The 24,810-nt window shown below is 46.5% G+C and overlaps 2 protein-coding genes across 9 annotated transcripts in view; one reads left to right on the top strand and one right to left on the bottom strand.

Moving 5' to 3' along the window:
• The first annotated feature begins 379 nt into the window (after nt 1-379).
• GOLGA2 (golgin A2) lies at nt 380-19,371 on the top strand. Of its 6 annotated transcripts, none has more exons than XM_030230477.2 (28): nt 380-520; nt 1,746-1,868; nt 2,206-2,286; nt 5,573-5,707; nt 6,266-6,309; nt 6,430-6,493; nt 6,953-7,012; nt 7,478-7,558; nt 9,243-9,281; nt 9,807-9,869; nt 10,107-10,200; nt 10,842-10,948; nt 11,479-11,537; nt 11,783-11,924; nt 12,916-13,005; nt 13,172-13,279; nt 13,376-13,463; nt 13,969-14,312; nt 15,131-15,244; nt 15,523-15,747; nt 15,987-16,086; nt 16,166-16,245; nt 16,814-16,967; nt 17,108-17,175; nt 17,451-17,553; nt 17,810-17,916; nt 18,070-18,238; nt 18,336-19,371. In XM_030230477.2, the coding sequence occupies exons 1-28, from the start codon at nt 473-475 to the stop codon at nt 18,581-18,583; spliced, it is 3,138 nt and encodes a 1,045-aa protein (XP_030086337.1). In that variant the 5' UTR covers nt 380-472; the 3' UTR covers nt 18,584-19,371. The 6 variants fall into 6 exon arrangements, with proteins under 6 accessions (XP_030086337.1, XP_030086336.1, XP_030086338.1 ...); XM_030230476.2 differs by having other exon boundaries at nt 13,966-14,312; XM_030230478.2 differs by lacking the exon at nt 2,206-2,286 and having other exon boundaries at nt 13,966-14,312.
• Nucleotides 19,372-20,871: 1,500 nt separating this feature from the next.
• DNM1 (dynamin 1) overlaps nt 20,872-24,810 on the bottom strand; it is a 65,245-nt gene continuing 61,306 nt past the window's right edge. The window contains exon 21 of one of the 3 annotated variants that reach the window (XM_050980789.1): nt 20,872-21,564. In XM_050980789.1, coding sequence (XP_050836746.1) covers nt 21,504-21,564 — 61 coding nt within the window. In that variant the 3' untranslated portion in view covers nt 20,872-21,503. Of the gene's footprint in view, nt 21,565-21,801; nt 22,939-24,810 lie in introns of those variants that run through there. The other 2 variants (XM_050980787.1, XM_050980788.1) reach the window with 2 other exon arrangements.

Raw genomic sequence — 24,810 nt, 5'->3', positions numbered from 1 at the left:
GTGCTGGAGGCCCTGTCCCGCCGCTCTCGGGCCTGCTCGGTGCAGGGAGCCGTGTCCCTGTGAGCGTCGCGTCTCAGAGCCGGGGCTGCCAGAGCCTCAGGTGCTGCCGCGCTTGGAAGGTCAAAGGATTTGGGATCACACACAGCGACCCTGCTGCCTGCGCTGCGCGCGGGATCAGCGCTCGGACACCACAGGGCAGAACGCGAGGCGGGTGTGCGGGACGCGCCCCGCAAAGGCGAGGGGAGCAGGGCTGGCCCCTCCCGGCTGGGCTCTCGGTCACTACAGCTGCGGAACAGAGCCGGCTGTCACACGGGGATCGGGGTGTCCCCGGTTGGGAGTGTCCCGGCGGGGCCGGGCTGTCCCGCTGTGTCACCCCGGGGTGTCCCGGGGCGGAGCGGGGCCGGCCGGGGGCGGAGCCGCCGCCGCCCCCGCCGCTCCTGGCGGGCTGACGTGGCCCGGGCGCGGGGCGGACATGGCGGACGGCAGCAGGCAGAGCCGGTTGGCCGCGGCCAAGAAGAAGGTGAGAGGCCGGGGGTCCGGGCAGGACGGGACACGACACGACACGACACGACGGAGCTGGGGGCGGCTGCGTACTGCGAGCCCCGCGCGGGCCGGACCCCGGGCTGGGCCGAGCGCGGCCTCCCCCGAGGGGCGCGGGCCGGGCCGCCGCCGCCCCCTCGCTCCGGGCCCGGCCGCGGTGGGGCCCGGGAGCCTGCGGGTGTCCGGGGCTGCGGCTCGGCCTTCTCGGCGGGCGGCCGGGGCGAGGCCGGGCCTGGGTGGCTGCGGTGCTGTGAGCGTTGCCCGGGCTGGTGTGCGGGTGTCGTGTCCCCCCCGCCTTCCTTCCTCCTTCCCCCCGCCTTCCTTTTTTTTTTTTTCCTGTTTTTTCCCTATATTTTTTCCCTCGGGGCGGCCTGGCTGTCTGCGTCCCGGCGGGATGCGCTTCTCTGTCAAAGTCACAGGAACGGGAAAGTGTCCTGGAGCAGTTCAGGCTTCCATTTTGAAATCCTACCAATAGTGGGATCCTCCTTCGTCCTTCTCCATCTCCCGCTGCCCCGCCGTGCCCTGCCCGGGGTGTGCGGGCCAGGGGTGCCGTTATTTGCATAAACAGCTGCTGGGTCCGGCCGCTCTGGGGCTCGGGCATGCAGGAATTGCACAGAAATGCCGGCAGACCTGGCGGGATTCGAGTTACATGTTATCAGACCGGCACTTCCTGGGCGAAGTGGATGTGATTAAAAATCATTTGTAGATTATTTCTCCCCTTAGTTTGCAGTTGCAGTGTCTGCTGTGGGGATTGCACCTGTCCTTCATAAAATCTTTCATGGAGTGGAAGATTTTACTATCAGGCAGTGCTTTCTCACTTTGCATGTAGGATTAATTGCCCTTTATTACTTTTGCCTTATTGCTCTTACTTATAACCCTGAAAATCCCCCAACCAGTGCTTTCAATCTCCTTTTAGTTGCACTATGGAGTGTGAAACAATTTCCCAGGAACAGTATTGGCTGTAAACAAAAGTTGAATGTTTACAACTCTTGTCATAAACCCATCACTTTGGTCTTAATTTTAGCCTTCTCTGGGCTTATTTTGATTCCTGTTTTCCCCCAAACTGATGAATTCATGGAAGAGCATTTCTCTTGTCCTTGCACTTGATCTGTATTTTTACCAGTAAAGTTAGATTTTGAGGGTTTTTTGGGGTTATAGAAGGCATATTCTGTTTGGACTTCAGAGTCATCTTCTTCTGTTCACAGCTGAAGGAATATCAGCAGAAGAACAGCCCTGGAGCAACTGCAGGAACTAAGAAAAAACGCAAAACTAAAGAAGGCAGCAGACCTGCAACTCCCACCACTGATGACCAGCAGCCTCCAGAGAACGTGAGTGTCTCAGTATTTCTCTCAAATAATTTGCCACCTCCCTCTTCTTTGGTTTTCTGGACAATCTGACCGGAGCTGGAAGTGCTGGGGTAAGAGCTGAGTGGTGTAGGTGCTGTGTGAAGTGTGCTGCAGCAGTTGGCAGCTGCCTGTTCTGGAGGGTGCAGCTGGCATCAGAGCGCGTCCGATGGTGCCCTGGGTGTGCCCAGAGCTGCTGGGTTGAGGCGTGTGGTCCTCACCAAGCTGCACGAGCCTGGTTCCTTGGCTGCCTTGGACTGACGTTTTCTCTCTGTCCTTCTCTGAGCCGTTTCTCTTTCCCCTTTTCTTTCGCCTCCTGTAGATTCAGAACATTCTGAAGGTGCTGGTGTCAGACCTTAACCGCTCCAATGGGGTAGCCATACCCTCATTGGACAAGAGGAAGGTGAGGCAGTGCTTGTGTCCCTTGCAGTGACTCGCTCTCCCTCCTGCATGCTTCGAGTTCTGCTCACACTGAGCTCCATCTCCAGGATGGAGCCTTGTCCTCACATATCCATTGTCAGTTGCTTCAGTTTTGTTGCTGTTTTTATTAACATGGAGCTCTTTGTTACCATTGCTTGTTAAGTGCTTGTTTCCTTCTGGTTTGTGTCAAAGTTAACATGTCAAAAAGTGAGCCTTGTCAAGAAGTCTTTCTTGAGACAGCTGAGCTTGGAGGAAAACAGGAATTTGGGGTGAGGCAATAAACTCATTTCTAACAGCTGAGGAAAACTGCACTAGGAAGAGGTAGTGATTCCTTGTTCTGTATTTCTCCTGCTCTTAGTGTCACTGTTTTGTTTCCTGGAGCTTGGTTTCTGAAGGGCATGTTTCTGCTCATCTCCAGGGAAACAGCTGCACTGGCTGGTTATTCCAGCCACCCATTTTATGACAGGCGATGAAGCTGGCACAGGTGATGTACAGTCTGGCAAGTACCAGGGGTGTAAATCTGCTTAGGCAGGAAGTCAGGTACTTCAAAGCCAGGCATGTACAGGCTTTAGCGTCTTCACATTCCCAAGATCCTGAAGAGGAAAGGGCAGGAAGTATGCCAAGAAGCAAGAGAAAGGCGTTCAGGAACATACATGAGCAAACAGCCTTTTAAAAACACTTATTTTCAGACAGTTAGTTTATTTAAAATAAGTCCCAAATTGTGATAGGAACTCAGAGAAGTCAATTTTGTAGCCGAGAATGTTCTTCCAGTTTTGTTGTACCAAAGCTCTGCTTTTCATTTTCACTTGCATTGTTTTGATAGCTTATTTCCCTATCATTGTTTCAATGTAGTTGTCATAAAGTAGCTCATTGTTATATTTAATGCATATCCATGGGTCTCCAGCAATAAATATAAGTATAGCAATCACATGGGGTACCTGACAGATGAAGTGAAATGTGCAAGGTGGAATGGAATTCCCTCTGAATTGCCTTTGTATCCTTTTTTCCTTTTCTGTGGTAGTCTGACACACAGAGTTTCACCAGCTGGACTGTGTTTGTAGGTTCTGTACCATCAGAACTTGAGTGATGTGAAGACACACTGCCAGTTTGGGGTGCTGGGTGTGCCTCAGAAAACTTGTGTTGTGACTGAAGTGTCACTGTTGTTCTGGGGACTGTTTTTAGTTAATACTTGTAAGCTCAGAGTAAGTTAAATATTGGAAAAAGAGACTTGTTTCCCATTGGAGGGTGAGATGAAGATAGGTGGTCCAGTGCTTAGCCTTGCAGTGAAGGCCTACCTGTGTCTACAGCTTTAGTCATGTTCTGCAAAGGGAGAATTTATTGCTCTATTCACTCATTTCCCATTTTTTTTCTTTTTTCTTCAGAGATACAGTTTGATCTGATTGACTGTTATGGAATTTTTGGATTGTTGTGCCTGGGGTTTTAGGAATTATTGAAAAGTAATCTTTAACTGCAATATGTAATGAAAGAACAATTTCTCATTCCAATTGCTGTCTTGTAAAAATCCTGAGTCAGGAAAATGCTGTTTAGAAACTTGATGCTAATAGGGCAGAAAAGCTGATCATTGGCAGCTGAGCTGCTGCTGCCATTGGTGTCTCATTGGAGCCCTCCCTTCTCTCTCACTTCAGCTTTCTTGGCTCTGAAACAGAGGAAAACCAGCAAAGTCAAAGCCTTTGTGTGAAAGCAAATGGATCCTACTACATGCTAAGCTGAGCAGAATTACTGACTTTTTATTCTACATTATTGGAATGTCACAAAGCAGATTTTCCATATAAGTGTTTAGCTTTTAATGCTTTCTGTTTCCAACAAATTCAATTGTTCAAAGAGTTTTGGGGTTTTTGTCAGTTATTACAAAACTGCTCATTGTGAAGAAAGAAGGAAGGAGTTCTTGTGGCTAAGGAGCATTACTGGTTTCTGCAAATTGGAATTATTAGGCAGAAAGAATGCTCAGATCAGAAGAAATTATCATTTTGAGATGCATGGGAATTAATTCCTCCTGTCACTCTGATGTTTATATTGATGAGTGTGTGATTGATAAAGGTGAAGTAGCCTTTAGTTGGAAGAAGTGAGGGAGTTCCTGACCTTCCTAATAAGCACCTAACATATATTGCTCCTTCAGAGCATCAGTACCTGTCCTGCTAAAAAGAAATTCAGAAAATTCTTGGTTTCCCTTTGTAGTCTTCCAACTTACTGCCTTCATTAAATCTGCCTCCACTGTTGCTGTTTTAACCTTGCTGCTGGATTAGTGAGTGAAATGCTGAGAGGTAAACAGGGAATGCCAAGAGAGAGAGATTTCTTGGATCCTATGAAGTGCCAAGAAGGAAGTAACTGAAGAGGGAACTCTTCCAGGTGGAGTTGCAGAGAGCTGCAAAATATTGGTGGGGCTGAATGTTGAGATTATCTCTTTTGTTGTGTTTTTAAGTGATGACTTACTAGAGCTGGATGATGAAATCAATCAAATTGCTGTAAAACACAAGAGCACTGCTGGGCCTTTATGGCTCTAGTGCTGTGCAAGGAGATGAAATGGGTCAGTTCAGTGTGGCTTTGTAGAGGGGGCTGCAGATGCCATCCATCCTCCAGTAGAGGCTGGATAGGAACTTGCTGTCCAGAAATAGTTTTTTGGCTCTTCTCTTTTCTATTTAGATTCTTTTAGTCATGAGATCCTTGGCTGCAGTAGGGCCACAGGCACCTGCTCCCAGCACCCTCCCTCTGGCCTGTTCATAAATGTCCTGTTTCTAAACTGGTGGGTCATGGCATGCCACAAATTTCACTGAGTTTTAGACAGAGCACTTGAGTCTGACTAACCCTCTTTTCAAGTGGTCACTCCCCTGTTCTTTTCCATCTTCATTTGCATACAGTGATCTGTGTTTTCCCCAGGAACACCTCAAAGGTGGTGCTTTTCAAAACACAGACATTTGGCTTTGCCCTTACTTGATTTTTGGTGAATCTTTTGCAGGGAATCTCATGTGTGAACTTAGAGTTTGGGTAATGTTATTGCCCTGTGTTAAAAAGGGGAGCTGGATTGTGGGACACTGGTTCTTTATGGAAGGACACACTCAGGGACAGTGTTTGTCTGTGGTTGATGCAGCCACCTCTTTGCTCTGGGGAGAACACAGGTTCCCTTCCATATGTTTCTTAATGACTGTTCACATCTGTCTGGTTTTCACAGGCAGGCTACAAGGTGATGTGTTGATGTGTGTGTTTGTTCATTTTGCATGAAGGCTGTAATCCTGTGCTGTGTTTTGTGACAGGCATACTTTGACAGTGATGTTGCCACTCGTAGTGCTGAACAGCTTGCTCCTGATGTCCCTGTGCTATCTAACAGCAACAGCCTCCCTAGTTCTGGTTCTGTTCTGCCTGCTCCTGAGAGCATGCAGCTGACACAGGTTTGTGACTTATCATCAATACTGCCATTGAACCATTGAGTATTGGTTAGTGATGCCACATTAGTGTGGAGAAAGGGAACCTTCATAAATATGACATGACTAGTTCAGGTTTTCTCCTGTTAAAAATACTACATTCTCCACTCTCCATGCAGTGGAGACTGCCTGTCTGTGAGAGCAGAGGGAGTACTAGCACACACGTGGCCCTGCAGCTTCCAAAGCTGTCTTCCTTCCCCTTCTCTTCTATTTCAGTCTGTATTTCCTTTTACTAATTAAAGATTCAGTTGTAGCTTTTTTCAGCAAAGTGTTGATTATCCTGATAAATAGGAACAGCAGACATAAAGCCTGAAACACTTGAATTTCTCTGTTCCAGACTCACATCACTCAGAAGTGATGTGTAAGCCAGGGCTGAGTTGGTGGTTTTAAGCTCATCTTCCTTTGGGAAGCAGTAATTACAGGAGCTGTGAAACTTGAGCCCAGGTGTAATCAAGTCTTAGTGACACATTGATAAGTGACTCCCATCTTTTACAGGCTTACAAGTTTTTATGTTTTAATCCACAGATGAATGAAGCTGAGGATCATAAAAATGCTTTGGATGAGAACAGGTGAGTGTGTTGGCTTTGCAACAGGATCCCAACAAATTGAGTTTTTATTCCTGCCCCAATGCTGAGCTGATTTGGGCAGCTCTCTGGGAGAGGTTTTCATTGCCAGATCTTTGTTCCCAGGTCTTTCTCGTCAACAGAGGGTCTCCGTCAGTTGTCTGAGCAACTCAATGGCCTGGTTTCCCAGGTACTCCTTTTCATCCATTTGTCCCATTAATTCTCTTGGTGTTTGATGTGGAACTTGAAGCAGACAGCTCAAGGAAACACTCTTCAATCTCAGAGATGTCTGCAGCCATCCTACTAACCAATGTGGTACTTAAACATTGAGGAGCAAAAAATCCTGGTTTAGGAATTTAAGATTTCAGCAGTAGGAAGAAAAGCAGAGTGGGATGAATGAATTGTACATATTCATGGAAAGATGTACTCTTGATTTACTGGAAAAGAATATGAAGTCAGTCTGAATAATTTACATCAGCTTGTCACAGGGGCAGCCAGCATCTATCCTGAGCCAGAAGAGTGTTTTCTGTGCCTGTGTGTGGTTGTTTGAAGTGACAGGTGCTATAAGGAGTGTTACATTTATAATGGGATCTTACCTAATAGTGATTTGCTTTGAGGACTAAAACTGACTTACTTGATTTACTTCCAGTCTACATCGTATGTGAATGGAGAAAGTGCTGTTTCTTCCACAAATATTAAGGAAATGGAAGTAAGTTGTTCTCAGTCTGTCATGTTTTTTATTTTTCTTATTTGCTGCTGTTGATCACTTGTTTGGATTCTGTGCTTACAGCAGTGTAACTGAATGCCCAGGTCACATACATCACTGTGTAGTGTCACCTGGGGCTGTAATTGAGTAGTTGTGATCACAGCAGTCAGAGGCAGTTATTAGAGATGTTCCCAGTTTGGGGACTGGGGATAATCTGGCTTCCATGCAACTGCAGTTCTTATTTCTGATTCACTTTTATGTCAAAATGAGGCCTCAGCAGAAACGGATAAAATAGGTTGACATCCCAGCTGCTTTTGTTCAAACCACAGATTATGTTTTGTTTGGAGAATCTGATTATATCAAATTGTGATAATGATTTATTTTTCTGTCCTTTTTAATTATTGCTTTTTTCCTTCCCTCCTCCTCTTCTGCTCCTTCCTTTTTCTCCTTTATGCATGTGCCCGTCAGACACGTTACCAGGAGCTGGCAGTAGCCCTGGATTCCAGCAATCTAACTAACAAACAGCTCGTTACAAAGATAGAGGAATTGGTAAGAAACAATCCAACCAACCAGCCTGACATTGTCTTTGCTGCTCCTCCACGCTCTCTGGGTGTCTGCAAGGTTACAGGTTCCCTCATAGTGCCACAAGGAAGGCTGCTTACACAGCACTTTGTATGGACAAAATGGGCTGGGTGGAAAACCTGTGAGAAGATCAAAGCCTAAGGCCTCTTGTGAGTGTGGTGGCTCATCTGAGGAAGCAGAAACAGAGTTTTGTTGTTTCCATTTAAGTGTGCTCTGTAGATCTCCTCACATTGTCCCTGGATGATAAGCATCCTCATAAAACAGCTATTTCTGGTCCTGGTCTGAATCCTTGAAATACAGAATTCTGGCGCTGGCAGCAGTGTGAAAACCTGTTTCTGCAGGTGGTGATGCTGTTCTAAATATATCAGCAGAGTGGGAGCAATAGGTCCAAGAGAGCCTGGAGCTGTTTTCTGATCATATCCTCAGCTTCTCTTGGCACAATGAATGAACTGCTTTGTCCTGTGGCCTGCATGGTTTCCTGCTGCTGCTTTTCAGCCTTCAGCCTTAACACTGCAAAAAATGCAACTAAGTGGATCTGTTCCAGACTGAAAAGAGCCTTTCTTGTGTGAAATACTTTCCCCCATTTTGTTTCTCTCTAAAACTACACTTTTCCCAAAGTTCAGCATTTCCCAGTGTACCCCATGACCCCTCTTTTTGTTTCATTTTTGGTTTTGGGTTATTTTTGTTCTTTCTTTTTGTGTTTTAGTTGGGCTGCAGAGGTACAGCCCACCCAGGATTCTCATTATTTGCCAGCTTTTCTGTTTGTCTGGAACTCTGTAGGGCCTTTGCTGCATTTGTGCTCTTGCCTTTGCTTTTCCTGGTTGTGTGCTGGCGTTGCTAAAATCAAAGCCTCATCACCTTTCCATCTGCAGTCATGTTTCAAAATGCACTGAGGTAGTAGTGGTAATAAAGAAACACCTTGGCAGTATTCATCATTTGGGAAGAGGAAAAAATACTCATTATGTAGTTACTTAAGAGGAAATTGCCAGAGGGACAAGAGCAGCAAAGGGCAAACAGGGTTTGGTGGCAGCCTTTGTCCCCTTCACACCTACAGATGCACTTTGTGCAGTCACAGATCTCCAGTGTTTCACCCATAAGACTGAAATTGGCTGGGACAGAATTATCCCTTTCCTTGCATCTGGCTTCAGCTCTGTCTCACACCACCTTGGTGGGAGCCTGCCAAAGGACGTGCAGCTCTGCATGACTTGGCCAGTTGTTAACTGGGATAGAGGTCTAGGGAATCACTTAAAGGAAAGGACTTTGGCTTTGGGATTTAGGTATTTGTCTTTGATTAAAAGCATTTTTGCTGATTTTCCTAACACACCAGTTTGACTATGATTAATTGCATAGATGTGGGATATTGCAAGTTTAAACTGAAGTTGCTGGATGCTCAGAAAGGAACATAGAGGGGTTTCAGCAGAGATATTGGAGGAGAACTGTGATAATGTACTGGACAATGAAAAACATAGCACATATATTAGTGAAGGGAGCCCCAAATCTCTTAATAGCTAAGATGAACTTTCTAGTCTTCTACAGAAATGGAAATTCTCCTTGCATTAACTGGGTATATATCCTACTTGATCAAAGTGAAAATGTCTTTCAGTATGAGAATATTTTCTCTTAATATTGATGCATCAATTTTCTTCCATAGAAACAGCAGAACCAAGAAGCAGTGAATCAGCTGGAAAAGGTAAAGTGTGTCCTATTTTTGAATAGATACAGAAATAGGTATCTTTTTCTCTGAGGAGTAGAAAACACAGTGGATTGTGGCACAAGAGTGTATGATCTTGTCTTGTGTTAGATTCAGTTTTATTTGTAGCATAAGGTTTAATATTTTGACTTCACGAGTGTGGCCTGACAGGCAGCATTCTTATTTTGACCAAAGCTAATATTGAAATCAAGTTCAATATTAGCTCAAGTTGGAGGAGTGCAGTGGGGACAGGAGGTTACAGTTTATGTCCTTGCCAGGAGCTTCCATTCCAACACTGCCATGTGTGTGCTGCAAATGATTGCACTGTGCTGTTGCTGCTGGTCTGGGATGGAAAAATGATTAGGTAGTTCAAATAATGGAAGATTAAACGTGTCTTTAAAAAAATACTGGCATCATTTGGATGCTAGAAATAGTACCAATTAATTCCTGCTTTTTTAGTTTCATGTAAAACAAGGGTTAACTATCTGCATGATTGTGCAGACCAAGCACTATTTGTTTTTACAGGAAAAGAAGGAGTTTGAACAGAAATTTTCTAAAGAGCAAGCAGCACTGAGGGAACAGTTACAGGTAAGCCAGAGCCTCCCTTACAGTAATATCACCTGACTTCTGCTGTTTTGTGGATTATTGAGCACTCATAGTCCTTATCCTGGAAGGCAGAAGTCCATTCCTTCAGCAAAACTGTGAGTGTCAGCAGACTGTACTTAACTGCAGGAGCTCTTTCCTGAATTGTCCTTTTGTGACAACAGTGATGTTGCAGTGGAAAGCAAAGAAGTTTTGTGCTGAGCTTATTTTCCTTTCCCAAAGGTTCATATCCAGACTATTGGAATTCTCGTTTCTGAGAAGTCTGAGTTGCAGACAGCCCTTGGCCATACTCAGCAAGCTGCACGGCAGAAATCAGGTACGTGACTGTCTCTGCAGCTCAGGCTGGTGGGTGAACTGTGGATGTCAAGTCACAAGCATGACAGTTGTTGGCAGCCAGCTCACAGCACTCCCTGACTCCTCTGTGAGCAGCCTTTGGCACTGGCACTGCTGCTGTCATCGTAGCTGCCCCTAAATGGGAGCATTTTGGTCTCATGGCAGTTGAGGTTCTTTTGTGCCTCACTAAAGCTCTGTCAGCTCTGTTGGGCCTGGTGACTACCTCAGACCATTCCTTTCTAATTCTTTTAAAACTTGGTTTCCCTTTTCTGCCCTGCCTCCCACACAGCTGTCATGTTAATCTAGGTCTTAGCCGAGCTTTTTATTCTGAACTATATTTGAGCAATTTATTCTAATAGGGAAAAAAACCCCAAACAACATAGTGTCTATTGTTCTGTGCAAAGGAAGTTTCATCATCTCCCTCTAAAAGTGAGGCAGGTAGGTAGAGAGAGCTGTGCTCCCAGGGCTGTTAGTGAATCACCTGTAGAGCCAGGAGCAGAGCCAGCTCTGCTGATTTACTGAGCTGCCTGAGGAGCTTGTTGACAAAGTGGAAAGTGCTGTTCAGCCAGTTCCACAATGCTCTTTGTGGTCTAGCCTCAACTGAGTATGCTCTGACTTGTCCAGGAGAAGCTGAGAGCCTTGCTGCCCGTTTGCATTCGTCTCGCCAGCGAGTCTCGGAGCTGGAGCGCACCTTGTCCTCCATATCCATGCAGCAGAAGCAGTCAGAGAAGGTAAGAGTCACCTCTGTTTATGCTTAACCAGCAGCTCTGCCTTTGGCTGTTTGCTTATTACTACACTGCTGCAAAGTGTGCAGTTCCTGCTTGGAGAAGAGGCAGAAATGAACCTTGTTAATTGTTAATTAATGTTTTAAAGCCCTGTGTTACCCATGATCAAGGCAAATTTCATTCAAGTTTCTGTGACTAATCATATGGTCCAGTTGATGTCCTCAGAACTGGCACCTTACTTCATTAGTCTGGCAGCTCCACACAAGAGAGACACCTTGTCCCAGAAATCTCCATCAAGCATGCACTTTAGTATTGTCTTTAATCCAGAACATCGCAGCATCACATTTGAAAAGACTGAGGAGACTTATTCCTGGGAAAGTCAGAAGGTTCTAAGCAAACCTGTCCTGAAGTTTTTGCCAGAGTTATGACCTTTTCTGTTTTAGCTGATGTGTTAAAGGTGAAATGAAATACGTTTTTAATACTTTGTTTGTTTGGCTGAAGTCTATAGATGACTCAATAATTTCCTTTTTCTCCAGCATAACAAAGAGTTAGTGAAGGAGCGAGACAACCTGAAACTGGAACTGTACAAACGAAGGTGAGTCCCTTCTGCTCATTTCTGCAGAAGAGCCCCAAAACAACAAGTGGCAAATATCCAGCCTCCCAAGTCACAGGTGGTGACTTGGGAGGCTGGATATTAAACTGAAAAAAAAAAAAAAAAAAAAAAAGTAGTCACTAGATGTGATGTTTCTGTGATTCTAGCTGCCAGGAAGCATTGGTTTGTAGATCTTTGACCTGGACATCAGCAGACCCAGAGACACTTTAATTTTTTGTTTGTTTTAGCAAAAGTAGTGAGGAAATAAAACAGCAGAATTCAGAGCTGTCAGAGAAAGTTCACTCCCTGGTGTCCCAGAACTCAGCTATGAAGTTGGATGTGGAAGATTTGCAGAAGAAATTGGAAATGGCTGAACTGATGATTCAACAGGTGAGGGCAGAGGACACTGACGACACTGGCACATTTCCTTTTGAGAGAGGGGGCAAGACTTAGCTCGTGGCTTTAAATCTCATCAAGACATCCTCGTAGGAAAAAGCTTTCAGCAAGGCCTCAGGGGAACAGAAAAGTTTGTATTCTTTAAGGTGTTGGAGCTGTAAATTGATTGAAAAGCAATGTCACATAAGTCTGCTAAAACTGTTGTGCAGTGAGAGAGGGTGAAATATGGAAATACGGTGACTTTTCTGATTGTATCTGTTCAGGATTTTGGTTATTTAGTTCTGCAGTCTCACTGAGTAACCAGCTGAGTAGGGGTGGTGTTTGTACCCACCAGTGGAAAGTGGTGAATTGGACAGTGGCAGCTTGAAGTCAGCTGGGGAAAGAATGCATGGAGCCAGCTGTTAGCAGGTCAGAGAGCAAGCTTGGTGTAACCCTGAGCCTGGGAGGGAAGAAATTGCTCTTTTTTTAATTCCTAGACTGTGTCTTAAGTTACCCTTGAAATTAAGCCAACTGCTGCTCTTCTGGGAAAAGTCCTGTGCCTCAGCTGAGCCAGCCTTGGTGCTCAGTCCACTGACATGCTCCAGACAGTGGCTTTAAATTCCTGACATGTCTGACAATTTTTAAGGTCACAGCCTTTTATACCATCTGATATGGCTGTATAATGCAGACTCTGGAAATGCACAAAATTTCTGAGCCAAAGTTTGATTGAATCCTATTTTCTTAATTAAAAAAATAGCAAATGTAAAATTGGTAGGGAGGAGCTGCCCAGTTCAGCCTGTTTTATAGGACTAAAATCTTAGGTGCTTTTGTTTTTGTTTTTTTTTTTAATCCCCCTATTTTTTTCACACTGAACTTTACTATGAGTTGGAGCACTTTAAAGAATTATAGAAAGTTACAACATGGATCATGTGGCAGGTTACTTTCAGGGAGAAAGGCTGTGCAGGAATTGATGTTAATATTTTAACTTTCTGATTTTTTTTAACAGTTCTCAAGCCAGGGAGGGAGTCTGGATGCAAACCAGCAGCTGCAGATGGCTCTGGAGGAGAAGGCAAGCATGGAAACCCAGGTAGCTCAGGTAAGAGGTAGTATGAAATATGATCAAAATCTTGATGTCTGTAAGGAAACTTGTAGGGCAGAAAAATGTAGTCTGAGCTTTGCACTAACACTGGTTTCTTCAACTTTTATTCCTTAAACCAGATTTATTTAGCCAATATAATGTTGTTTCATTTTGTTTTGAACAGCTCTCAGAGTCACTACACCAGCTGCAGGCAGAAAGAGATCAGTATGTGGAGAAACTGAGGGAGGAGGGGAGCATTTGGCAGCAGCGGGTGCAGCAGCTCTCTGAGCAGGTAACCCTGGGGACAGAATCCCAGCTCTGGACAAACACAGGCAGCAGGAAATGCCCCATGAACGTTGTTGTAATTTTCATTTGTGTGGCCTTGCAGGTCCACACAATGGCAGAGGAGAAGGAGAAACACATGGCCAAAATTCAGGAGCTGGAAGACAATGTTACAGAGCTGTTGAGCACATCAGGTAGGGCTTCCAAAGGGGGGCTTCCCACTGCAGAGTGGAGCTGGATAACTCTGTCCTGCTGTGCAGATGCTTCTGCACAGGAGGTGAAAGTAGGTCTGATGCTGGGAAGGCAGATGGAGACCAGGTGACCCTAAGAACCCTTTTCTTCTGGGAAATAACAAGTGAACTCCTGCAATGAATGGACCAGCAGCCTGGTTATGCCTGTAGTATTGGCCTGACTGTACTGGCAGCCTCTCTGGCCCAGGAGTTTGTGAAGGCAGGATGCTCCTGTCTAGGGCTGTGAGGGAGTCAGCAGCAGACAGCAGGATGATATGCTTGGGTTTGGGGTAGGTTTGCTCTTTGTTCTCTCAGTGCTGTGCACTGAGGACTGGATGCTGCAGCTGCTGATCCCTTCTGGGTCACAGAGCCCTATGGGCTGGGGTGTGCTTTGTGTATCCAGCAGGGATGTGTCTCACCCAGCCATTTCCCTGTGACTGAGCCCCTTCTGATTGCATTTCCTCAGCAGTGAAGCCCATGGATATCGAGCCTGCCTCACCGCCGGGGCCCACGGCAGCTGAGCTCAGCCTGCAGGAGGAGATCCAGCGGCTGCAGCAGGAGAAGGAGGAGCTGCAGGGGCAGTACCAGGCCCAGGTCCGGGACAATGAGCAGCTGAGCCACCTCAACCGTGAGCAGGAGGAGCGCCTGCTGGAGCTGGAGAAGAGCGTGCAGCGCTACAGCGAGGAGGCTGTGGACAGGCAGCAGATCCTGGAGGACATGCAGAGTGACAAGGCCACGATCAGCAGGGCACTGAGCCAGAACCGGGATCTGAAGGAGCAGCTGGCTGAGCTGCAGAATGGGTTTGTCAAACTGGTAGGTCTCTTTTGTGCATCTTTACTCACTGCTTCCCTCACTGGTGCAATCCTTTTGTAGTGCAGATGTGAAAAACTGGCAGCAGCATTATCCCTCTCTTATCCTCTGAGACTCTTATCCTCTGTGGCTGCTCCATCCTTTGATACATAGTGCCATTCCAGGAGGTTTCCTCCAGTTCCTTACTCCCTCAGGGGCTCTAGGAGATGAACCAATATCTTTGTCCAGAACTGTTTCCTCTTCCTTCTTATCCCCTGGTAATTTCTGTCCCTGGGTATTCCTCCTGCCCTTTTACCTGAAGATACCAATTTCCTGCTCCCGTGTATTTGCCCATGAGGAAGTTCTCAATAGTATTCTCTCCAGCTGGTGTCCTTCTTACCCATCCTGGAGCTGAATCCTCACTCTTGCTTTGCTTCTTACAATGTAACACTTCCCGTTTGGGGTCCTAGCAAACTGACACATGGTCTAGCTGTTGGGTTTTCTCTTCAGTCCTTTTTGAACTCCTTGTTTTTGAATGTCTGTGGCTCTCTTTGGGATATTCATACCACCCATCTGCTTTGGGGCTGACAGGCTGCATGATGTGCCAGGCCTCTTCTTGGCACTGTCCCAGCACCAATTCCCCTGTCTCTTTCCTTGTTCTTCTCCCATCTTCTGAACCTTTCTTTAAGCTATTTACTGCTCTAAACAGTCAATTTATGGCCCTCAGTCCAGAAAAACACAAGGAATGGCACCCTGTTGTACTGGGAACTAACATGGTTTATTGAGAGCCTGTTTCATGGTGGCTGGGGCATTTTCCTTACACAGTTGTGTTTGTCTTGCAGACAAATGAGAACATGGAAGTGACAAGTGCCCTACAGTCAGAGCAACATGTAAAGAAGGAGCTGGCCAAGAAGCTTGGGCAGCTGCAGGAGAACCTGGCGGAGCTCAAAGAGACGGTGAGCACCAGCAGTGGGATGGCAGGGCTGGATTGTGCGAATTGCTGGCAACTTCCCAGACACTGATGGAAGGATGGAAATGGATATTGCAAAGATCCAGATGGGAGCCTTCCCCTATCATCTGCTGCCTGATGTGGGGGACTAGCATGTGGGGGCAGATGGTGGCTGTCTGCCTGGTTGGTGGCTTTGGGGCAATGTTGACAGTTTGGATCATGTCACACGGATCAGCTTTCCAGGCAGAAAGGGTTTGATGTGGTGGTTTGACCTTGTTCTCTCAGCTGGAGCTGAAGACACAGGAGGCCCGTGGCCTGCAGGAGCAGAGGGACCAGTGCTACAGCCACCTGCAGCAGTACACCCTGGCCTTCCAGCAGCTCGCTGCCGAGAAGGATGAGCTGCACAAGCAATTCCTGCTTCAGACACAGCTCATGGATCGCCTGCAGCACGAGGAGGTCCAGGGGAAGGTGACAGTGGAAATGCACCTGAAAGAGCTGCAGCAGACAAAGGTAACAGTAAAAAGAGACAAGTGGAAAGATAGGAGGTAATCAGTGAGAGATTTGTCTGTCCTTTTCACCCTGGGCTGTGATGCTGTGATTACACCCTGTGCCACACAGATGAGTTGTACCTGTCTGGAGCAAAGTACTGGTTGTGTGTTTGTGTGTGTGGTGCTACTGTCTGAAGATGGAGTGACTGTTTGCAGTCTGGCTTGTGCAGGTTTTTGTGATCCTCTGCTTCTTTCTTGCAGGAAAGTCTAGAAGCTGTAGCCAAGGAAAACAAAGAGCTGCAGGCCCAGATCAGTCAGCTGGCAGCAGAAATGGACGGCCGGATTTTGCACCAACTGGAGGGTGAGTGGCTGCATCAGGGAGGAGGCAGAGCTGGGTTCTCTGCAGCACTGCCTCCTTGTTCACCTTCCTTCTTTTACAGAAGGTGATGAAGCAATGACTGAAGAAATCCAAAAACCTTCTCTTGTGATCCCAGAGAAGTTTGACAGCCATGAAGAAATGGTGAGTCTTAGTGGGTAGAAAGGCCTTTGATTTTAGTTCTAAACAAATATCTAGAAAATGAAACCAGTTAAATTGCAGAGAGGTTTATCAGCTGTTATCCTACCAGCTGAGTGCAGTCATGAGGGAAATGCAACACCTTGTGCATAGCAGCAAAGCCAAGACCTCTGCAGCATCCTTGCAAAACAGGCTGGAAGTCTGGCAGTGGTTTCCTTATGATGACAACTCAGCTGGCAGAGCAGCTCTTTAATGGGGCTTTGATGATGATGTTCTTTTTAGTTTGGAAGGCAATTTGGAAATGGTGTCAAATATCTACAAGATTTATCTGCAAGTACAGTCATAATGCTGCAGTCAAATAGCTCTCAAGGGATCCAGTTTTTAACCTGCACTAATTGGGAATGAGAAGAGGCAGTAGCTGCTGCCTGGCTTAGTTCCAGGGCAGTCACACAGTTCTTTGGTTTCACACCCATAAATAAAATGGGGCAAACCGTTACTCTGTCCTGAGATGCACCATAGATCCTGCTGAACACAGGGGAAGCACTAAATGTCCACACTCTGAAATTCTTCTTAGGTCATTTTTGTGACCTCTGCCATGTCCCAAGTGGAGCAGGAGCGAGAAGATCTGAGGAAGCAGCTGGCTGCTCAGAAGCAGCAGTGCAGAACCCTCCTGCAGCAAATCACAGCTCTTAGGCAGGAGCAGCAACATCACGTCACGCTGGATGGAGGTAAAGTCTCAGTACAGTTTGGGGACAGTGTGACCATGAGGTGCTGGGCCAGCTGGCCATGGCTGCTCTGAGACAGACCTTTGGGTCTGTGAGTGCATCCTGCCCTAGGAGAAACTGAAAATTGCACACATCCCTTCCAGGCTCCATTATGGATACTGTTCCAGTGGAGGTTCATGAGGCTTTGAAAACTGCCATGGACAAGCTACAGGTAAGCAAAACATCTCAAGTTATTTCAGCCCTATTACGCTGCTCAGCCAAACCAGGATCCAGTAAACAAACACAACACAAACAGATTGTAGGGGAATAAGCAGCAGATGTTCCATAAAAAGATGCTCCATCCAAAAAAGCTTGCTCACTGCTTGTTTAGAAAGGAGCAGGCTTTGTTCCCCAGGCTCAGACCAGTGTCAGGGGGATGTTACCTTTAGCACAGGTGTGGTCTGTGTGTGAGCAGCCCAGGAGACTGACCCCACTGTGTGTGTGCAGTTGCGTTTCACAGAGCTGATGCATGAGAAGGCTGACCTGAAGGAGCGGCTGGAGGAGCTGGAGCACCGCTGCATCCAGCTGTCTGGAGAGACTGACACCATTGGTATGTCTAGGCAGCACCAGCACAGGCTAGAGCTTGCTCAGTGCCTTATTATGTGGGGAACAGGTCCCCAAACAGCTTTTGGAGCTGGGGCCCTCAAGCCAAGGCCCCACCAAGCCTTCTATGTCTCCTACAGCTGCCTTACTGGGCTAGGTCTCCACTTCTGGGCTGGGTTTCCTGGGTCCTCATGCCTCACACCTCACTATGGGGCTTGTACCCCAATCTTGCAGACACTCCTGAGGATTCTCTTGTGTTCCAGGGGAGTACATTGCACTGTACCAGAGTCAAAGGGCTATCCTCAAACAGCGGCACCAGGAGAAAGAGGAGTATATCAGCAGGTTGGCTCAGGACAAGGAAGAGATGAAGGCAAGGACTCTTTCCTGTGGTACTACTCTAAGAAGGGTGGGCCTGGGGAATGCAAACCTTTGTGTGTTCATTTCCTAATTCTGTGACAGGACTGAAAACTGCAGGCATGTGTTTGTGTGCATGTTTCATGGGCTTTCCTTTACTTTGGTGCAGATGAAACTACTGGAACTGCAGGAATTAGTGATGCGCCTGGTCAGGGAAAGAAATGAATGGTACAGCAAGTATGTAGCAGCTGCTCAGAACCCAGAGCTGCTGGCAAGCCAGACTGAAGATGTGCTTCCAGCAGAGAGGCGCATTGAGCTGAACGCCACCGACGGAGCAGGTAAGGACAAGCTGTGTGCAGGGGCAACAGCCCCTGCTCTCAGCCTTGTGTGTGGATGGGAGGAGTTACCTGCCTGCCTTGTGTGTGCTCCTTGCAGGGTTACGAGAGGTGAATCTGTCAGATGAAGCAGAACAAGAGGCTGCTGCTCATCAATCCGGTTTTCCCCCTGCTGACAGTAAAGCTGCTCAGCCAAACCAAGAGGACCCCACAGCAAAGCAAATAATGCAGCTTCTCAGAGAAATCCAGAACCCTCAGGAGAGGCTGAGCTCTCTGCTGGAAAACCCATGCATTCCCTTCTTCTACCGTGCTGATGAGAACGATGAGGTCAAAATCATGGTAGTTTGAGAGGTGCTACATCTTACTGACAGCAACTTTCTGTGGGCCTGAAAGGACTTGACGGACTTATATGTGCCCATACCTCTGCTCAGTGCCCCTGGTGAGAACAGGTTCCTAAAGACATCAGTAAAGAGAGATTGTATCAGATGGAACTCAAGCATCAGACCTCATCTTCTCTTTCTCTTTCCTCTGTTACTCGGTGTGCTTGGAGTACAGGCAGACTCTTAACTCATCCTGGGAGGCAGCTGGTGCTGCCACACCACCTAGGCCAGGCCCAGACTGGGGACAAAGGGAGTCCATGACTTTGGGCAAAATGACTTAATCCCTTGTCCCAGCCTCTGCTGCCACAGGAGCTTCACACAGTTCTGATCCATCACTCATGCCTGTCATCAGCCCAGTTCCTTCCAGGGCTCCCAGAGTAACTAACTGATCTGGTAATGGACTCTTTGGACTCTCAGCAGGTTGGGTTTGTTTTCATACTACGTATCCTGAACTCCCCCTTGCTGCTGCAGCCCTGCCTCTTGCACCTGTATTTCTAAACAGGCCCCCAGCAAGCAGCTCCTGGGCAGCACAGCCCTGTCTGTTCTCATTGCCAGGGGAAGGCCCAGTGGGAGCCTTGAGGGGTCTTTTGGTTACTTGACAAAGCTTTATGTGATTCTTGGGAGTGGGGTGGAAACGTAACTGCACTTTGAAGGATGATGTGTTTCACTTGTATGTGTCTGAAGGTTTTATTTATTTTAAGAAATGGGAGAAATTAAGTAAAAGGAAACCACTTAATAAAGATGCTTCGTTTTGAATTTCTGGACTTCAGGGATGGAGAACTAGAACCCCTAAACTTTCCCCTTCTCCCATTTTGGTAAGGATTGCAGGAGATGAGTAGAAACCAAGAGCCCATGGCCCATGTTTAAGGTCCTGGGACGTACAGCAGCAAGTGTGGTGGTCCTGGCCCTGCCTTGACGCCATAGCCCTGATTCCAGGGAGAAAATAGAACATGGAGGGAAGAGAGCACTCCCTGAAACAGCAGCAAAACAAATCTGGGTATGAAAGTTTATGCCATGTGAACTGGATGTGGATATCCTGCAACTGACTCTGCCTTCAGGCAAGAACTGCCTGTTCCTAGGATGGGTGGCGTCGAGAGTGGAGTTTTGAGGGAAACCACAGGGGAGGTTAAAGGGACCTGATCATTGGAGCTGTGTAATTAAACACAGGAGTTCGGGCTGCTGCCTGAAGCAGCATCAGCTGCCACACCCTCTTACCTGCTGAGATACAAGACGGAAGCACAGGAACACAGACACACAGATTTGTGTCTGTTCAACAGCAGAGATTGTGCTGGGTGAACCATCCTGGGGCTTTCCTGTGAGCCCCGGGGGGAAGCTGGTTTTTGAACTTCGATTTAAATGGCACAAGTGATGTCAGTCTCTCCTCAGCACAAGTGATTGGGCTCCCCAGAGCATGGGGTATGTACATTCTGTATCTGTGTAAAATGGTGTATATTCCTTGCAGAGACTAAGCCTGTTCAGTGTTTACAGCTGCTCAGGCTATTCATAAATCTGTATCATAACTAAAAGGGGAAGGGCTGGGATTTAAGACAGAGTATTACTGTAAAAGGAATAAATAGTTATTGGGTGTTTACTCTAGAACTGTGAAGGAGACAAGACCAGTGAAGGTCTGTGGTCTGTTGCAGAGGTGACTTAACCCTGTTACAAATTTGCTTTCTGAATAAACTTATTCAGAGGGGCACTGACTAGAGGTATTTCTTTTGCACAGACCACCTTGAAATTTGGCCAGAAAAAGAGAAGAATGAATTCTTTATTGAAAGCACCTGCCCTGACAGTGATGCTGTTTTCACTGAGCTTTCATGAATGTTTTCTGTACAGACTGCTGACAAGCCTGAGAGGTGGCTCTTGGCTAGCATCTCATATAATTTCTGGCTCCAGATTTGTTTTTACCCTGACCTCTTTCAGGCATGATTCCTGGACCTCACCTTTGTCCACTTCTTGTGCTCCACAAGCACTAGGGGCAAAAATCCCTTTTAAGAAGCAATTTGTGAGCAAACTCCCACCTTCTGTCTGCCCATCTCTGAAGCACCTCCACAATTCCTTCTGCACAGGGATTTACCTTTCTGCACCTGACAAGCTGTTTCACTCTACTGCAGCTCCTGGACACTCAGTGCTGATGCAGATTTGCTCCACCTTCCCTATCAGTGAGAGCCCCTGATTGCATATACAGCTTGTTAACTCTGGGATGAAAAGATCAGGTTACAATCAAACACAGCTTGAAAACCACCCAGAGAAAAAGCAAGAGAAAGAGAGATGGTTTTATTCTAGTCATGGAGACCTTCATTATACAGAAATGAGAGTTTATTTCATCCAATAAACAAGAGTGACAGGTAGATCACAAACTGCATCACAGCTACTACCAGCACTGAGACAGTTCACCCACAAGTCTGGGGTAATACAATAACCCAACTGCACACAGCAGAGAATTTAACAATCAGCTCAAAAACTCAACATTGGGATTTGGTTAACTTTTTGGATGTGTGTGTATATATATATGTATATAGATATTCTTTTCCTACTTAAGTATTTCCTAAAATTCACATGGAAGCACAAATGGCTTTTAACACCTGGACATATATAGATTTTTCATCTTATATATATATTTATAGATATTTATAACAGTAAAGATATGTTTCTCATTACTACAATATACTTGTTTAACTCCTTTAAGCAGCTGGGAAGGAGAAAAAAAAAACCCAAACAAAAAAAAAAAAAAAAAAAAAAAACCCCAAAAACAGTTTCACTACAATCACATCCGATATGTGTGTGTCACAAATTACAAACAAAACAAGCCATGTGTGAGATTGGAGTCAGACCATTCCAGGACAGAACAGCTAAGAGGCAGGCAAAGAGTCTCAGAGGGAGCAGGCCTACATGTCAAATGGTGGTTTTGGGCTCTCCGGGCGGGCGGGACTGGCCTTACCCGGCCGGCTGGAGGTTAAAGACAAGAGAAACAAAGGAAAAGGGAAAGGGAAGGAGAAGGGGGAGAAGTAGTAAAACAATAGTTAAAATACAGAAAGGAACTGGCATCAGAACAATAGAGGATCCACAACAGAAATTTTAGAATAATAGCACTGAAACAAGAGAACTTCAACAGCAATCAGGCCTGGAGGACAGCCTGCAACACAGGTGGTTCATTTAGCTCTGGTAGAGACATGACATCTGAGATGCACAGGGTTGATATATTTTTTAATTCTCAAGTATTTTTTTTAAATACATGTAGCATGAAAAGTAAAAACCAAACCTTAAGATGAGTTGTGATCAACAATGGTTACAAGTTTCCCCAAACACGTACCATCCACATGCAAGAAAAGGCTACGAAAGAAGTCACCACAGTACCCCAAAAACACTGAAAGATGTGCTTAGTTTAAAGCAGAAATATTTTCAACAAAACACCACACAGCGAACTCCCTGAAACATTTGGCTGTCCGTTTGCAAGGGGGGAGCAGCGTGTCTATTCCCCTCGCCCTGCTGGGTTCAGGAAAGTCAGCCAAAAATGGTGATGCAAGACAACTGCTGGCAGGAGCCAGTGTGCCCCCAGCAGGAATGGCCCAGCTCCAGGAGCCAGGGTGAGCAGGTCTGTGAGCTCCCTGCACGCTGAGGTGTGTGCGCTATCTCAGACTTCACTCGGGCAGGACTGGGCTGATCCACTGATTCCCCCCTTCACTCATCTCCCTGCCTCACTTTAATATGAAGTTGATTGCACTGTTCCCAACATGAAATTTTTGCACCTTAGAAGTCAAGATAATACACAGGACGTTTAATCTGTTCCTAACGGGTGTCATGTGTTTTGACAGCATATTTTTGCTAAGCCACGCTTTTGTCTTAAAGTACAAGGAAAGAAAACAGCTACAGCTCAGTCCTGGGTGCTACAGCTAACAGGTGCAGGCAGGACACTTATCCAGGCTAGACTAGGCAGATGGAATGACTGGACGGACAGCCACCACTTGGACCTAAGGATGTCCCTGTGGCTGATCTCTCCAAGGAGCCTGTGTACTTCAGGGATCCATGCCACTGAATGAAGGCTACTCTATGCTCACAAAGCAATACAGGACGCACGAGCGAAGACAAAGAGCTCAATCACTAGGCTAGAGTTTTACGACACACCAGGGAGGGGTGGTGGGAGGCAGGGGTGTGGGATGGATGAGAGGAGTGACTGTGGCTGTGGAAGGGAGGGTGGAATGGGGAAGCCACCAGCACGGCACTCGTCGCCAGCTGTCTACAGCCTCGAGTTATAAATCTAAGAGGGACGGTTCAGCCGGTCGGATTATGGTAGGTCGAGTAGGTGAGGCGGGACCCCTTCTGCTGTGAAAAAGCAGGAAACAAAAACAAGAGAACACACACTGTGGTTAGCACAGCAATTGCAGTCACAACCACACACGCTTCTCCACTTTGCCTGAGCCAGCAAAAGAATCCAACCTGAGGCACAAACCCCCAGAGTGCAGCTCCACAAAGGAGACTCACAGGCTTCTACTCGGCCTCACACTGGCCCTTCTGCACAGCACAGATCAGCAGTAGAGCAATCCCCTGGCCTGCCAGTTTTGCTTCCCTCTGAAATTTGGAAGTGCAGAGATTTACTGCCAGTAAGTACCCTGGCTCTGGGATGAGTGGAGAAGCATGGACAACAGTGAGCTCCTGTATCAAGCACATGACAGTCACACGGCATGGATGGGGTCCTCTGAGACGCGCTGCTGCCAGAGGCTCTTGGCTGGTTTGGAGGAGCACCTTCTACCCCTGCCCTCGAACCTACTGCAAGCCTGAGATCCCTATTCTGACGTGAGACTGATCTTGGATGTCAGGGGCAAGCTTACAGCTTTCAGTCTTCCAGTTCTGGCACAGAGTAAATGCAACTTCTACTTCAATAAAAGGAACTTTGGCTACTTATTCTCCATTCTGTTCCAACTCTGCTGATACTTTAGCTACATAAATGGGCAGCACTTAAGTGTTTGCCCTCTGCATGGATTAAGTGTTCTAGAATCTCCTTCCTGTAAGGGACTGAGGGAAAAAAAAGCCACAACAAAAACATACAAGACAACACCCCTGACGTGGCTCTCAGATCATCTACTGAAATATCACTTCAGTCTTAGACTAAAGGCTGTAAGAAAACTATAAATAAAAATGTGTTCTGTAAGACTGAGTCCAATCTGTGTTTTTCCTTTAAAGTATGCTCCTTGCAGTGTCTACGACCTCAACTGCATTTTGCTGGTGTTTCATTAAGATAAATGAATTGTTCAGTACCAAGCCAGGGTAGATTTAAGGTCCAAACTGCCTGAAATGCAAAGAGCAAAGCCAACAGCATGTAGACCAAATGGAGGGGAAGCCCTTACGCTGATCATACATTGATCACCAGGTGTCACAGAATTAATGCCCCAATAATTCCACACTGACAAGATTTAGATTACAGAGAATCAACTCACTGCTAGAAATGAGGATATTTGTACCAGTAGTCTATAATCACACTGGCACTACAGGAGTTACACTCCTACAAATCAGGGCAAGTTCCCTCATTTAGCAAATAAACCAGAGCAACTCTCCAGTCCTGTTTATTAAACCTCAGCAGAACTTACTGCTCCAGATTTATTAAGCCTCAGAGCTTCATGACATGTGGGATCTGTGCATTATCTCTAAAGGGTGCTCACAGTGTAAATGCAACCATGCCAGCCCTTTGGTGGCTTCTACTGTCACTGGAACAGCAACAGCACCTAAATTAAAACCCGGCAGAACTTCAGCTCAACACTTAGTGAGATGCTGTTGCATCATCATGTTAGAAGGCATTTTTTGAGAAGGTGAAAGGACTATTTGCATTTCAGGAGTTTGCACAGGTTGTGCTAAAAGCCTCTGAGGGTTCACATGAGAAAGGTGCTTGAAGCCACCAGAGTATATAAAGTGTTCTGGAAGGAGTGGCCACTTGACCCTAGCAGGACAAATAGTGCTGAAAGGAGCACAAGTAATTCACAGGTAGATGGGCTGCTTTTTGTAATGTACTATGATTGATTTTTGCACTTATTTCTCTCAGCATTCAAAGCATTTTAAGGTGTGGGGCTATTTTTTAAACTTGTAGGCTATTTCTGTTGAGGTTTTCTGGAGATGCTTGCAGAATCTGCCTGGTAAGGTTAGAAAAGGCTGAAAAGTGTTTACCAGCACTAAAAGGGGCAGAGAAGTCTCTCAGGCAACATT

Source organism: Serinus canaria, chromosome 17, assembly GCF_022539315.1.
Source record: "Serinus canaria isolate serCan28SL12 chromosome 17, serCan2020, whole genome shotgun sequence".
Classification (NCBI taxonomy): Eukaryota; Metazoa; Chordata; class Aves; order Passeriformes; family Fringillidae; genus Serinus; species Serinus canaria.
This window is presented reverse-complemented; position numbering and strand designations above follow the sequence as displayed.